Genomic DNA, 16,515 nt, shown 5'->3' with positions numbered 1-16,515 from the left:
AGGGTGCAGCGTTGTTATTGTGCCTTGGCAAGAAAAGGCCGCGCAACAAAAAAATATTCTTAATTAGCTGTAGTCATAGAATCATAGACTCGTAGAATCCTAGAGTTGGAAGGGTCATCTAATCCAACCCCCTGCACAATGCAGGAAACTCACAGACACCTCCCCCTAAATTCACAGGATCTTCATTGCTGTTAGGTGACCATCTAGGCTCTGTTTAAAAACTTCCAAGGAAGAAGAGCCCACCACCTCCTGAAGAATCATAGAATCAGTGTTGGAAGGGACCTCCAGGGTCATCTAGTCCAACCCCTGTACAATGCAGGAGACTCACAAAGACCTCCCCCTAAATTCACAGGATCCTCATTGCTGTATGGTGGCCATCCAGCCTCTGTTGAAAAACCTCCAAGGAAGGAGAGCCCACCACCTCGATTATTTAATTTTGATTATTAAATGTATTTTTAATATATATTAATATATATGCGTTAGTATATAAATATTAAATATATATTTTGATTATTAGTTGATTATTTAATTTTGAAATGTGTTCTAGAAATCACAAAGGGGCAGACAATTTCATGCCATCTAAAAGACCCCGTGGCTTAGTGGGCTTATGAGATGGAGAAGGTTAAATGTACCCCCTGGTTGGTAGGGTTGCCACCCTCCAGGTGGGACCTGGAGATCTCCTGTTTTTGTAATGTTTTAATAATTTATCGTGATTTTGCTGCAATAAGGTAATTTTATGTTGCTTTAATTGAGGTTAGCCACCGTGAGCCCGTCAGGGGAGGGTGGAATATAAATAAAATAAAATAAAAATAAGTAATTGATCTCCGGACTGCAGAGACCAGTTTCCCTGGAGAAAATGGCTGCTTTGGAGAGTGGAGTCTATAGCATTGTCCCTCCCCTCTCCAAACCCCGCCCTCTTCAGCCTCCACCCCTGGGATCTCTAGGTGTTTCCCAACCCATAGGTGGCAACAGTATTGGCTGGGTAGTTTCTGCTTCAAATTATTCAGTTCTGCCTTTGGTGTTTGGGCTGCCTGGGCTTTGTGGTGGTGGCCCCCAGCTGAGCTTTTGCCCTTCCCATCACGACTTTGGTGTGACCCAAGCTGAAATCCCATCCTCTCGAACCCAGGGCTTTTTTTTTTTTGTAGCAGGAACTCCTTCACATACTAGGCCACACCCCCTAATGTAGCCAATCCTCCTAGAGCTTATTGGGCTCTTCTTACAGGGTCTACTGTAAGCTTCAAGAGGATTGGCTACACCGGGGGGGGGGGGTGGAGCCTAATATGCAAAGGAGTTCCTCTTACAAAAAGAAGCCCTGCTCAAACCCTTGCGTATCTATTTATTTCTTTCCTTTATACCCCGGCCTTTCTCCCTGATGGGAGGCCCCAAAATGGCTGACGGCATTTTCTCCTCCGTTTTCTCCTCACAACAATCTTGTGAGAGGTGGGTTCAGCTGAGAGCGTGTGACTGGTCCAAGCCCACCCAGCAAGCTCCCATGCCATGAGCGGAGATTCGAATCTGGGTCTCCCAGGTTTCAGTCTCACACTTGTAACCACTGCACTGGCTCTTGATTTTGTGAATTTGTCTTCATTGTTTCCTGGAGTCTGGCAGGGCCTGATTTGAATGCTATAGAATCATAGAGCTGGAAGGGACCTCCAGGGTCATCTAGTCCAACCCCCTGCACAATGCAGGAAACTCACAAACACCTCCCCCTAAATTCACAGGATCCTCATTGCTGTCAGATGGCCATCTAGCCTCTGTTGAAATACCTCCAAGGAAGGAGAGCCCACCACCTCCCAAGGAGGAAGCCTGTTCCACTGAGGAACCGCTCTAATGGTCAGGAAGTTCTTCCTAATGTTGAGCTGGAAACTCTTTAGATTTAATTTCAACCCACTGGTTCTGGTCCTCCATTCTGTGGCCACAGAAAACAATTCCACACCATCCTCTATAGGACAGCCCTTCAAGGACTTGAAGATGGTGATCCTATCACCTCTCAGCCGCCTCCTCTCCATCCCCAGCTCCTTCAGCCTTTCCTCATAGGACTTGGTCTCCAGACCCCTCACCATCTTCGTCGCCCTCCTCTGGACCCATTCCAGCTTGTCTAGATCCTTCTTAAAATGTGGTGCCCAAAACTGAACACGATACTCCAGGTGAGGTCTTACCAGAATAGAGTAAAGCGGTAGAAAGGGGTGAGGAGAAGGTGGGCAGAATTCTCCTCTGTTTTTGTGACTTATGTCTCCTCACAGTTTTGAGTTCTTTTTCAGGTCTTGGGGTGGAGGAAAGGCTCTTAGAGAGTGGCGAACACAGGCAGAGAGAGAGTTCCCTTCATCCATTTGTGGTCAAATTTGGACATACACCCCCAGACGCATTTCGTGGCCAGGAGAAATTCTAACCGGGCCTGACAAAATTTTCACATTTTTCAGTGTAACTTCATTTACATCCCTCCTTCCTCCCCAGTGAGAAGGCAGCTAACACCCTCCCCCTCTCCCTGATTTTATGCTCACAACAATCCTCTGAGGTAGGTTAGGCCGAGAGAGTGTGAGAAGGCCGAGGTCACCCAGTGAACCTCCATGGCTCAAGTCGGGATTCGAACCTGGGCCTCTCAGATTCTATCCCAGCGCTATAGAATGGTTTTAAAATTGATATAAGTAAATTATGGTTTTATATGTTTTATTGAATTGATTGTTTTTATGATGTTGTAAGCCGCCCTGAGTCCGCTTGCGGAGAGGGCGGGATATAAATGGAAAGTAATAAATAATAAATAAATAAATAAATAAGCATCCCAGCACAGCTGAAAAATTTGTTGAGACCCCCCCCCCCCGCAAAGAAGAAGAAGAAGACTGCACATTTATACCCCGCCCTCCTCTCTGAATCAGAGTCTCAGAGAAGCTCACCATCTCCTTTACCTCCTTCCCCCACAACAGACACCCTGTGAGGTGGGTGGGGCTGAGAGAGCTCTCCCAGCAGCTGCCCTTTCAAGGACAGCTCTGCGAGAGTTACGGCTGACCCAAGGCCGTTCCAGCAGCTGCAAGTGGAGGAGTGGGGAATCAAACCTGGTTCTCCCAGATAAGAGTCCGCACGCTTCTTCTTGTTTGTTTTTAAATTTCCAGCACAAAATGTTTCTTTATTATAGAAAACTAATCTATACAACCAGGGCTTTCTTTTGCAGCAGGAAATCCTTTGTATCTTAGGCCGCACACCCCTGATGTAACCAGTCCTCCTGGAGCTTACAGTAGGACTTGAAATAAAAGCCCTGTAAGCTCTTGGAGGATGAGCTACATCAGGGGTGTGTGACCTGATATGCAAAGGTGTTCCTGCTACAAAAAAAAGCCCTGTATACAACAAAAATGAGCAAAAAGCAATTTGCAAAATTAAACTATTACAGAGTTTAAATTACTCAGTAGATACACTGCAAATAAGACCATGGGCGAAAGGAGGCACATCTAGCCAGTTTGGTGTCGCGGTTAAGTGCGCGGACTCTTATCTGGGAGAACCGGGTTTGATTCCCCCTCCTCCGCCTGCAGCTGCTGGAATGGCCTTGGGTTAGCCAGAGCTCTGGCAGAGCTGTCCTTCAAAGGGCAGCTTCTGGGAGAGCTCTCTCAGCCCCACCCACTGCACAGGGTGCCTGTTGTTGGGAGGAAGGTAGAGGAGATTGTGAGCACTCTGATATTCAGAGTACAGGGCGGGATATAAATCCAATATCATCATCATCATCTTCTTTTTCTTCTTCTTCGATCTTCTTGAGATTCAGAGTCTAGGATGGGTTATAAATCCAATATCATCATCATCTTCTTCTTAGATCTTCTTCTTGAGATTCAGAGTCTAGAACGGGTTATAAATCCAATATCATCATCTTCTTCCTCTTCTTCTTCCTCCTCCTCTTCCTCCCCCTCCTCTTCTTCTTCCTCTTCCTCCTCCTCCTCCTCTTCTTCCTCCTCCTCCTCCTCCTTTTCTTCTTTCTCCTCCTTCTCTTCTTCTTCCTCCTCCTCTTCTTCCTCCCTCTCCTTTTCTTCCTCCTCTTCTTCTTCCTTCTCCTCTTCTTCCTCTTCTTCCTCTTCCTCCTTCTCCTCTTCTTCTTCCTCTTCCTCCTCCTCTTCTTTTTCCTCTTCTTCCTCCTCTTCCTCCTCCTCTTTTTCTTCTTCCACCTGCGGCACCCACAGGCTCCAAAAGCTCGGGGACCTCCCCACCCCGCAATCCAGAAAGCACTTTGGGACTGAGCAGCATTCCCATTCATGACCGGGGCCGCTGACAAAGGATCGTCAACATGGCGCCGCTGTGGGTGGCCGCATCCCCCCCCCCCGGGGGCTTTCCAGGAAAAGGGGAGAATGTCAGAAAAGACATCCCGTTGGCAGCCCTCCTGGCTTCCTCCTCCCTGGCTTCGGAGTGCCCTGCTATTGTGGATTGGTCCTCTCTGCCCCCTCGCGGCGAATATCAATGAGGTCATTTGTTTTGGCTCCTGGGAAGGGAACCCTTTGGCATCGGGCCTTTCACAGGACTCTCTCAGCCGGTGGCAGCGGCACAACCAGAGCTGCCGCCGGCCGTTGCACCCGCTTTCGATCTCTAGGGGCAGCACGGGTCGGGATCCTCAACAGAAGCTAGGACTGGGGTGACCAAACTGCAGCTCGAGAGCCACATGTGGCTCTTTCACACGTATTGTGCGGCTCTCAAAGCCCCCACTGCCCCCATTGGCTGGCTTGGAGAAGACGTTTGTCTCCTTAAGAGCCAGTTTGGTGTAGTGGGTAAGTGTGCGGACTCTTATCTGGGAGAACCGGGTTTGATTCCCCACTCCTCCACCTGCAGCTGCTAGCATGGCCTTGGGTCAGCCAGAGCTCTTGAAGGAGCTGTCCTTGAAAGGGCAGCTGCTGGGAGAGCCCTCTTGGCCCCACCCACCTCACAGGGTGTCTGTTGTGGGGGAGGAAGGGAAAGGAGATTGTGAGCCACTCTGAGACTCTTTGGAGTGGAGGGTGGGATATAAATCTAATATCTTCGTCTACCTCATAGGGTGTCTGTTGTGGGGGAGGAAGGGGGGGGAGATTGTAAGCCGCTCTGAGACTCTTCGGAGTGGAGGGCGGGATATTAATCCAATATCTTCATCTTCTTACTTAAATCACTTCTCCAAGCCATGTCAGCCAGCAGCTTGGAGAATGCATTTAAAGTTAAAGTTGCTTACTTTCCACCTCTCCCTCCAATGTATTTTCCTTCCCTCCCTCATGCAGCCAGTGGGGTCAGTCACAGTTTTCTCAGGGCTCTCTCAGCCCCTCTCTCAGGATGGGAAGGTGATTGTAAACTCCAAGTGAAGGGCAGGGTATCAAAGAGAGGGATCTTGGGATTGTGGCAGATAACTCACTGGAAATGTCGAGACAGTGTGCGACTGCAATAAAAAAGGCTTTCCTGCAAAGAAAACCAGGACTCCTACATGGTTTGTTCCCCCCACTTCTTTTTTTAACCTCCCTTTCCCCACCCCAGTGCTCAGCCGTCCCTCCCCAACGATGCTTCGAGCCCAGCCAAACCGACTGCTTCCCTGTCCATCGCAGAAGCCGGCTTGCAGACATTCCGTCACATTTCCCCCCCCCCCCCTTTCCTTCCATTTCTCCGGATCCGTCCCACAGCTCGGCTTGTCCGCAGCTCGTCCCGGTTCCTTCCCGGAGCTCCACGCCATGGCAGACACTCCAAGCCCCCCGAGAGGGGCCGTGAGTCACCGTTCAGGCCGGGCTGGGCCTGGCACGTGCCTCCTTCCACTGTCCTCAGCTGACTTCCGTCTCTCAGAAGGCTAAAAAAAAGACAGGAGAAACTGCTGAGCTGAATCGGGCAAAGGGGGACCCTCTTTCGCCAGACCCCAGGACTGGGTGCAGGCTCGTCTCCCGGCCAGGTGGGTAGCACAGGTTGGGCAAGGGTGGCGTTACCGCTGCCAGTCGCTGGGTGTGTTTATGGCATGGAGTGGCATTGGGGCAGGATTTGCGGGGGAAAGGTTTTAGGTTGGGTGCTGTGGGTTTGCTCTACAAATGGCAGAGCTTCCCCCAGAGCCTGCAATGGAGAACTTCATGCGCCAAAGGAAAGCGCAGCCGGTCGCCAGATCCATCCCAATAGGGCGGAGAATAGCTTACGTTTTTAAAACACAGAGAGGGGTGTAATTTTGTGCCCCTCTGAAGAAGATATCGGATTTATATCCTGCCCTGTACTCTGAATCTCAGAGTCTCAGAGCAGACACAATCTCCTTTACCTTTCCCCACAACAACAGACGCCCTGTGAGGTAGGTGGGGCTCTCCCAGAAGCTGCCATTTCGAGGACAACTCCTGTGAGAGCTGTGGCTGACCCAAGGCCATTCCGGCAGCTGCAAGGGGAGGAGTGGGGAATCAAACCTGGTTCTCCCAGATGAGAGTCCGCGCACTTAACCACTACACCAAACTGGCTCTCTGAATCTGACCGGTGCGCCCCGAAAAAAATAAGGCCGATTTGTTTGCATAATTTGTTCAGTGTCATCTAGGCCCGTGGGGGTGTTTATGCCCCCCCACCTTGTGGCCTAGCCGTTAGGCACGCTGTCTTAATGGAACCTCCAGATTCAGGGGCAGCCTAACTCTGAATGCAGGTTGGTGTGGAATTGTTTTCTGTGGCCCCAGGAGGTTGGACCAGAACCAACAGGTTAGAATTAAATTGGAAGAATTTCTGGCTCAACGATAGGAAGAACGTTTTCTCAGAGCGGTTCCTCAGTGGAACAGGCTTCCTCCTCGGGAGGTGGTGGGCTCTCCTTCTTTGGAGGTTTTTAAACAAAAGTTAGATGGCCATCTAGCAGCAATGAGGATCCTATGAATTTTGAGGGAGGTATTTGTGATAACTCTCTGCTCATGACCCGAGTTCGATTCCGGCGGAAGCTGGTTTCAGGTAGCCGGCTCGAGGTTGACTCAGCCTTCCGTCCTTCCCAGGTCGGTCAAATGAGTCCCCAGCTTGCTGGGGGGAAAGCGTAGAGGACTGCGGAAGGCAATGGCAAACCACCCCGTAAAAAGTCCGCCGTGAAAACGTGAAAGCAACGTCACCCCAGAGTCGGAAACGACTGGTGCTTGCGCAGGGGACTACCTTGACCTTTTTCTATTTGTGAGTTTCCTGCATTGTGCAGGGGGTTGGACTAGATGACCCTGGAGGTCCCTTCCAGCTCTATGATTCTAAGCAACAGGGTTGGCTGGCCGTCTCACAGGGGTGTGTCGAGGGTGTCTGGTTTGAATGGGGATGCTGGAGGAGGCAGGCATTGTAGCAGGGCTGCTCTTGAATTCAAATCTGGTCCTCTCTACTGTGAGTTCAACACCCCCCCCCCCCCATGCCTTCACATTTACAAGCCTGTCTTTGTAGCCGTGAGGTTTAGAACTCCGGCTGGTTTGCTTGTTTTTTCCGTTTTGGTTTCTTTCCCCTCCAAAGGATGGTGAGTTTTGTGCCCAGCTGGGCACGGGGGTTTCAGAACCAGAGCTATTTTGGGCTGTGAATGATTGATGCTTTTCCTCTTTCTCCTCCTCCTCCTTCTCCTATTTACCGTTTGCGAACAACTCTTAATTTACAGAGAGCTTGTATGCTCCCTTTGGCCCTCCCTGTTAGGCCTGGGATGCCACTCACCACTTACTCCGGCAATTTATAGCTCCGGCAATTTACAGCTGACGGGGTTGAGATGCCCAAGGGCACCCAGTGTTTGTCTGTGCCCGATAGGAGACTCGAACCCACCTCTCCCCCACCCCTGCCCAGTTCTCCATCTCCTGCTCTGTGCTGACCTCATGTGAATTTTCTTTTGCTGTCTGTCTTGACAGATGGAGCCTCCACCTGCAGGGGCAGTGTATCTCAGTAGTAGTGGTGTTCAGTTAATTTATTGCAATTAGCCATTGGCTGTTACAAATCTACAAAAATCTCAAGAGAAAGGAAAGTAAACTAGAAGTTAAAACATACAAACTTGCTTCAACTAAGAGCCACATAGAATAAATGCCAGTTGTCTGAGAGCCGCAAGGCACGAACGTCAGATGTCTGAGAGCCGCAAGGCACGAACGTCAGATGTCTGAGAGCCGCAAGGCACGAACGTCAGATGTCTGAGAGCCGCTAGGCGTGAACGTCAGATGTCTGAGAGCCGCTAGGCATGAACGTCAGATGTCTGAGAGCCGCAATGCGTGAACGTCAGATGTCTGAGAGCCGCAGGGCGTGAACGTCAGATGTCTGAGAGCCGCAGGGTGTGAACGTCAGATGTCTGAGAGCCGCAGGGCGGGAACGTCAGATGTCTGAGAGCCGCAGGGCGTGAACGTCAGATGTCTGAGAGCCGCAGGGCGTGAACGTCAGATGTCTGAGAGCCGCTGGGCGTGAACGTCAGATGTCTGAGAGCCGCAGGGCGTGAACGTCAGATGTCTGAGAGCCGCAAGACAGAGAAGAAGAGAGGGAGAGAAGAAGGAAAGCAAATAGATGGGGGCGGTAGAGGTAGAAAGAAAGCAACTTTTAACTTTAAATGCATTCTCCAAGCTGGCCAACCGGCCAGTGGGTGCTTCCAGAGCCACACAATGTGTGTGAAAGATCTGCTTTGGCCACCCTGGTGTAAGGTGTAACAACAGATGCAATACAATGGCAATAACAATAAAGATGTAGACATAACTCTAAAAGTTATCCCTTCACATGGCAAGGGCAAAGACTGAAACTTTCTGGGAGATATAAGCATCGATATCAGATAAAAGAAATACTATTTTTTCCTCACCTGAATAAGCGCTTAGGCCTGACAGAATTTCATCTAAAAATTTGGCCCTTGGACTGGAATAGAGCAACCAGAAAAGTAAATAGGGAGGTAAGTCCTCAATTGCATGAGAACCACAAATGCAGGAATGTTGGGCCACGGGAGTTCGGTTAAAACGACCTTCCATGACCGCTGTTGGCATCGACTGGAATCGTAAGGAGGTGAAGTTCGCTCTAAGAACACAATTAGAAATGTTAACTAAGCCTGGAGATCTTGTGTGTTCCAGTTTAATCCATTTGTACTGTGGTGCTGTTTTGGATTTTAATATTCAAGTATGATCTAATTGGGCATCAGAGTCAAATATCCATTTTTTAAGAATGGATTTGTCAGTTGCGGGTCCCCAGCGGTCATCAGGGATAAGATATCTTGAGCAGGGGAGGCGGTGTAGTAGACAGAGTGAAGTCCTAGGGCCCTGGGCGACTGGGGTTTGAATCCCCACTTCTGCCCTGGAAGCTCACCGGCTGACTTGGGCCTGTCACTCAGCCCGGCCTCCCACACAAGGTTGTTGTGAGAAAATGGACTGATTGCGGCTTTCATGGCCTGCTTATGAAGAAGAAGAATTGCAGATTTATACCCCGTCCTTCTCTCTGAATCAGAGACTCAGAGCGGCTCACAATCTCCTTTATCTTCTCCCTCCACAACAGACACCCTGTGAGGTGGGTGGGCTGAGAGAGCTCTCCCAGAAGCTGCGCTTTCAAGGGCAGAGTCTCAGAGTGGCTTACAATCTCCTTTACCTTCTCCCCCCACAACAGACACCCTGTGAGGTGGGTGGGAGAGGTGGCTGGAGGGGGCTCTCACAGCAGCTGCTCTTTCAAGGACAACCTTTGCCAGAGCTATGGCTGACCCAAGGCCATTCCAGCAGCTGCAAATGGAGGAGTGGGGAATCAAACCTGGTTCTCCCAGATAAGAGTCCACGCACTTAACCACTACACCAAACTGGCTATCTGAGACCCAGTTTGGTGCAGTGGTTAAGAGCTCTAATCTGGGAGAACGGGGTTTGATTCCCCATTCCTTCGCCACATGGAGTTGCTCTCAGTTCCACCTACCTCACAGGGTGTCTGTTGAGGGCAGAGGAAGGGAAGGAGATCATAAGATGTTCTGTGACTCCGAATGAAGGGTAGGGTATAAATCTAATCTCCTTCTCTTCCCGCTGTTGGATGCAGGATGCTGGTCTAGATGGACCTTTCTCGTGCTCTTAACTCTCTTTCGGATAAGAACCCCGTAGAACTGCAGGGGAAGCTGAGTTTTGACTCTCATAGCACACCGAGGAAAAGGGAATATGTTCTTTCCTGCCCTAAAACACACTGGCAACACTGACACCCTGGAGATATATATATATATATATATATATTTTAAAATCTTGTTTCCTCATAGGTGTGCCAAAACTTGGAGGATTCTAACAACCCCTCTCTCGGTCTGTCTCTGCTGGAGAGCCCACACCCGACTATCCGCGCCTACACTCAGGGTGACGCCACTGCCTCTCGGAAGAAAGTCCTTCCCATCGTCAAAGACTTCCTGAGGGATTGGGGCCACCGTGGCACCATGCAGCCGTGCCGCAAGACCAGAGCTGAGTCTGCAGAGGCGTCCCCTGGCAGAGCCGATAGCTGCCCTCCAGAGAGAGGTGCAGCAAGCCGGAAGGATCCCCCCAAATCCCAGCGCTTGGGGGACGACCTCTTGGGGGATGAAGACACCCTCTTACCCCCTACACCTATGAACAGCCTGGTGGATGAGTGCCCCCTTGACCAGGGTCTACCCAAGCTATCGGCAGAGGCTATCTTCGAGAAGTTTAACCGCATCGCTGTGGCCCGCTCCTGTGAGGACAGCCCTGAGAAGAAGTGAGGCCCATCATCGCCCAGCAGCTCTGATTTCAGGGAAACTTTCCACCTGAGAGTGTGATTGTGTCCCAGGGTGTGTGTGTGTGTGGATGTGTGGAAGGGTAGAAACCCCTCGTTCCAGAAATTAAACACTCGGTACATTTCTGGATGTGGTTCTCTGTGTCACATGCCAGGATTAGCTCAAAGCAGCCTGGAGGGGTTTTTTTTTTGGGGGGGGGGAAGGGAATATAAATGGGGAGGGGTCTCAGTTGTGGTACTAGAAGCCCATAAGCAGTCACAGTTCTCGGGGTTGTCAAAATATCGGCCGTAACCCTTCTGGGGTATTACTGTAGGCCCTCGGTTGTAGTGATCATTTCATAGTGACCCCTTGATAGCTCTCGATATAGAGGATGATGCAGTGCAGAGGGGAGTAAGAGCTGAGGAATATTAACAGCACCGGGGTGCTGATGCAGAAATGGGAGGCAAGATGGATGGTTATGCGGGAGGGGCAAGCAAGAGATGCTCTTTCAGCTTTCTATACTTCCTCCAAAATTTATCCCAAAAGATGCAAGGCAAAGAGCGAGAGACAGATTGGATCTGCGAGACACAACCCAGTGGAAGTTGTCCTGTGAGAGCCGCCATTCATTTCAGTGAGATGTGCAGGGGGCACCTCCCTGCTGGATTGGGCCTCGCAGTAATGAGGCTGGAGACAACTCGGTGCATGCGACTGTCTTTGGTGCTTTACCCTTTGTGCCACTGGAGAGCCCTGCAGGATCCAACCCGCTGCCACTTAGTTTTCCCTGGAACATCGTTGTAGGGAGTTTGTGCATTTTCAGGAAACATGTCTTTGACCCTCTCCTGTGTGCTTGAGTTCGACAGTGAACGAGGAGGACATAGCAATCTTTCAAAAGCAGGGGCTTCTCCCTGGTTCACAAAAATAAAGGGGGGGAGTTAAAAAAATCACTGGCTTACCCTTCCTTGCACACAAAACATTTGATTGAAAACTTGTGTGTTCAAACCAGCATTATGCTCATTTCATGCACATGCATACAGGTGTGCGCTTGATCACACACAAGCATTTCAGTGTCAGGAGAACACCCAATTTCCACAGTAGGCCCTCCTCGTCCCTCCTTCCTGCCGCATGGGGGAATGTTGGGAATTGTTGTCCTCTGTTCGGGCACCTGACACACTCGTGAACGACTCCGAAGGGACATAGAACCAGTTCCGATTCGCATACATTTTTTGGAGAGGCATGAAATCTAACCCTCCGCTTGTGTGTATGTGTGTCTCTTCGGAGTGTGTGTTGGGGTGGGCGTATCGTTATTTGGGCTTCCTCCCAAGTTGGCAATACATTTTCCAGGGTTCTGCTTTCCATGCACTGTTTTACATCCACGGAGGGGGCAGCACAAGTCAAAGCCGAGCCGGGGCAAGTAAAAGCCTCTTGATAGCCATCTTGGGGGGTTCTCTAGACATGTTTGGAATTGCAGATTGAGTGTGGGGCGTCTGTGTGTTCACGCATGCACAGTTTTAAAAGATGCATTATGCTATGAAAAGAGGAAGTCAAGGAACTCTGCACCCACCCTCAAATCGGAAGGCTTTGGAAACTGCTTGGGAAGCCCAGCTCACCTGTGTTCAGTTGGTTGCATGAGACCAGGACGTTGTTCAAGAGATCGTCCCCAAACTAATTTAATCTCAAAATTAATTTAATACGCTTTTTCAATGGGGGAACCCCCTGTTCCTTAAATATAGGTTCTGTTTGACTAAGCATTCTATTTACTGTTTGTTTGATTTACGTTATTTATGGTCGGCCTTTCTCACTCGGACACAAGGTGGATTACGCAGACCGAGTCGTTACAGTCGACAGGATGGGGCGTCTGGCAGACAATGCAAGAGCATTACGGTTGTAAAACCAACAAGTGGTCTGGAAACAGAACTGAACCTGACACGTTAAATGATGCAGAAGTCCATAGGGTGACTCTAGTTTCAGCAAGCCATACCCGATAGGAGAGACCGCGGTCCCTAATACTTTTCCCAAGTACCTTTGTGAATCATTTTGGGCAGTGCGGTCCTATTGCCTGCTTAGAAAAGCCCTCTTGAATAATTCAGATTTTACATCATTTGTGGAAACTGTGGATGCCTTCCTCACCTCCACAGGCAGACTGTTCCATGAGGTGGGGGCCACAGCGGAGAAGGCCCAGGTTCGGGCAGATATTGATTTTGCCCATTTACCGGTTGGCAGCAGCAGAAGGCCCAGCTCGGATGAGCAAAGCTGTCATGGCTGTGCAGAGTGGGAGGGGTAGGCTCACGGATACGAGGCTCCAAGATCACAAATGGCTTTGTACTTGAGAGCTAATATCTAATATATTCCATTCTATGCTCATTCTTTCTCAAAAGACTGAAGTGTCCTCTTATCAGAGGCATACTTTATTCTACATCTCCTTATTGAGGGCACTCATAATCAAACTTGGCCACCACAGAGAGCTCTGGGCTTAAAATCCGTGCAGAGAGAGGGGGAGTGTCTTGCTGAAGTATCTGGGGGCATATCTAGGCCCCCATGCTGCCTGGGGTGGCGAAATGGGAAAAAGAAGGAGCTGGAATGGCAGGGCTCTGAATAGAGCCCTGCAGAATCAGACCAGGGAGGCTCCTGTCTCACCCAGTGGCCAGCCAGTCCCTCTGGAGGGCCAACAACAGGGCAGAGAGGCCGAGGCCTTCCCCTGAGAAGAACATCAGAAGAGCCCTGCTGGATCAGACCAGGGAGGTCCATCTAGTCCAGCCTCCTGTCTCACACAGTGGCCAGCCAGTCCCTCTAGAGGGCCAACAACAGGGCAGAGAGGCCGAGGCCTTCCCCTGAGAAGAACATCAGAAGAGCCCTGCTGGATCAGACCAGGGAGGTCCATCTAGTCCAGCCTCCTGTCTCACACAGTGGCCAGCCAGTCCCTCTAGAGGGCCAACAACAGGGCAGAGAGGCCGAGGCCTTCCCCTGAGAAGAACATCAGAAGAGCCCTGCTGGATCAGACCAGGGAGGGTCCATCTAGTCCAGCCTCCTGTCTCACCCAGTGGCCAGCCAGTCCCTCTGGAGGGCCAACAACAGGGCAGAGAGGCCGAGGCCTTCCCCTGAGAAGAATCTCAGAAGAGCCCTGCTGGGTCAGACCAGGGAGGGCCCATCTAGTCCAGCCTCCTGTCTCACACAGTGGCCAGCCAGTTCCTCTGGAGGGTCAACAACAGGGCAGAGAGGCCGAGGCCTTCCTTTGAGAAGAACCTCAGAAGAGCCCTGCTGGGTCAGACCAGGGAGGGTCCATCTAGTCCAGCCTCCTGTCTCACACAGTGGCCAGCCAATTCCTTTGGAGGGCTAACAACAGAGCAGAGAAGCCGAGGCCTTCCCCTGAGAAGAACATCAGAAGAGCCTTGCTGGGTCAGACCAGGGAGGGTCCATCTAGTCCAGTCTCCTGTCTCACACAGTGGCCACCCAGTTCTATTGGAGGGCCAAGAAGAGGGCAGAGAGGCCGAGGCCTTCCCCTGATGCGGCCTCCTGGCTCTGGGATCTAGAGGATTAATGCTTCTGAACGTGGAGGTTCCCTTTAATCATCATGGGTGATAGCCACTGTTGGGCCTCTCCTCCATGAATCTGTCTCATCCCCTTTTGAAACTATCCTGTGACCATCACAACATCCTCTGGCAGCAAATTCCACATTTTTATGGCTTGCTGTGTAACATATTTCCTTTTGTCTGTGCTGAATCTACACATATAATGTGTGACACAGTGTTGGACTGGATGGGCCACTGGCCTGATCCAACATGGCTTCTCTTATGTTCTTACGTACAGCCCTTCTGTTTCATGGGATGCCCTTGAGTTCTAGTATTCAAATTAAATCAGGTTTTTTACAAAGAAAAGACCAGCAAGGGTTCTAATATTTGGGAGAGGGAGAAAAAGTTCTCCCTGTCAACTCTCTTCACCTTGTACATAATTTTATAAACCTCTTATCATGAGCCAGTTTGGTATCGTGGTGAAGTGTGCGGACTCTTATCTGGGAGAACCGGGTTTGATTCCCCACTCCTCCACTTGCACCTGCTGGCATGGCCTTGGGTCAGCTGTAGCTCTCGCAGGAGTTGTCCTTGAAAGGGCAGCTTCTGTCAGAGCTCTCTCAGCCCCACCCGCCTCACAGGGTGTCTGTTGTGGTGGAAGAAGATAAAGGAGATTGTGAGCCTCTCTGAGTCTCTGATTCAGAGAGAAGGGCGGGGTATAAATCTGCTGTCTTCTCCTCCTCCCCGTTTTGGTGTCTCTTTTTCTCAGCCAAAAAGTCCTCCTTTTGTCCTAGACAAGTAGTGTTTGGTGTTCTGTACCTGAAAGGCAAGGGGTTGGCTTCTGGGAGGAATCTGGGTTGCACGTATAATGAGGGCGAAGGTTCTCAGGCCTCTTTGGGGTTTTCTTACATAAGAACATAAGAGAAACCATGTTGGATCAGGCCAATGGCCCATCCAGTTCAACATTCTGGGTCACACAGTGGCCAATATACACACACACACACACACTGTGGCTAATAGCCACTGATGGACCTCTGCTCCATATTTTTATCCAATCCCCTCTTGAAGCTGGCTATGCTTGTAGCCGCCACCACCGCCTGTGGCAGTGAATCAGTTAATCACCCTTTGGGTGAAGAAGGGATGGAGAAAGTAGAGCAAGAAGTCCTTTCCTCCCTTTCTCACAATACAAGAACTCGTGGGCATTCGATGAAATTGCTGAGCAGCCAGGTTAAAACGGATAAAAGGAAGTCCTTCTTCACCCAAAGGGTGATTAACATGTGGAATTCACTGCCACAGGAGGTGGTGGCGGCCACAAGCATAGCCACCTTCAAGAGGGGTTTAGATAAAAATATGGAGCAGAGGTCCATCAGTGGCTATTAGCCACAGGGTGTGTGTATGTATAAAATTTTTTGCCACTGTGTGACACAGAGTGTTGGACTGGATGGGCCATTGGCCTGATCCAACATGGCTTCTCTTATGTTCTTAAGGACTTCCTTTTATCCGTTCTAACCCGACTGCTCAGCAATTTCATTGAACGCCTCCAAGTTCTTGTATTGTGAGAAAGGGAGAAAAGAACTTCTTTCTCTACTTTCTCCATCCCATGCATTATCTTGTAAACCTCTATCATGTCACCCCGCAGTCGAGGTTTCTCCAAGCTAAAGAGCCCCAAGCGTTTTAACCTTTCTTCATAGGGAAAGTGTTCCAAACCTTGAATCATTCTAGTTGCCCTTTTCTGGACTTTTTCCAATACAACCAGGGGTAATGGTTAAGCACCCTGCAGTCCCTGGGTGTGAGTCCTGAAACTTGAGATCTACACATCGATGTTTTCTTGAGATCAACACAAAATGATTTCATGGATGCCCTGAGGTTAGAAGACGGCTTTTGGATCTTGTGGGTGAAGACTAGAATCAATTTAACTCCTCATCCGTTAAATGCACACATATCTGAAGAAGTGCGCCATGACTCACGAAAGCTCCTCCCCCTCCCCAAACGTTGGTAGTCTGTAATGTGGCACAGAGTGGTAAAGCTGCAGTACTGCAGTCGAAGCCCTCTGCTCACGACCTGAGTTCAATCCCGGCGGAAGCTGGTTCAGGTAGCCGGCTCCAGGTTGACTCAGCCTTCCATCCTTCCGAGGTCGGTCAAAGGAGCACCCAGCTTGCTGGGGGGGAAAGCGTAGATGACTGGGGAAGGCAATGGCAAACCGCCCCATAAAAAGTCTGCCGTGAAAATGTAGTGAAAGCAACATCACCCCAGAGTTGGAAACGACTGGTGCTTGCACAGGGGGCTACCTTTACCTTTTTACGGGACTTCAGCTCTTTTCTACACACATACACACGTCCCTGCAAGCAGATATCCAGAGCAACAGGGTCTGTGTTATTTTTCTACTTGTAGGGCTTTTAATCACTGACATGGATAACCCAGACTAGCCCAGACCGA

At 50.2% G+C, this 16,515-nt stretch overlaps 1 protein-coding gene across 1 annotated transcript in view; it reads left to right on the top strand.

The window, feature by feature from the left end:
• PRUNE1 (prune exopolyphosphatase 1) overlaps positions 1-10,721 on the top strand; it is a 73,516-nt gene extending 62,795 nt beyond the window's left edge. The window contains exon 8 of the mRNA XM_060256411.1: positions 10,118-10,721. Within this exon, the coding sequence (XP_060112394.1) occupies positions 10,118-10,582 (465 nt within the window). The 3' untranslated portion in view covers positions 10,583-10,721. The remainder of the gene's footprint in view (positions 1-10,117) is intronic.
• The last annotated feature ends 5,794 nt before the right edge of the window (positions 10,722-16,515 follow it).

Source organism: Heteronotia binoei, chromosome 1, assembly GCF_032191835.1.
Source record: "Heteronotia binoei isolate CCM8104 ecotype False Entrance Well chromosome 1, APGP_CSIRO_Hbin_v1, whole genome shotgun sequence".
Lineage (NCBI taxonomy): Eukaryota > Metazoa > Chordata > Lepidosauria > Squamata > Gekkonidae > Heteronotia > Heteronotia binoei.
The sequence above is the reverse complement of the archived record's forward strand: the minus strand, read 5'-3'. Positions and strand labels throughout refer to the sequence as shown.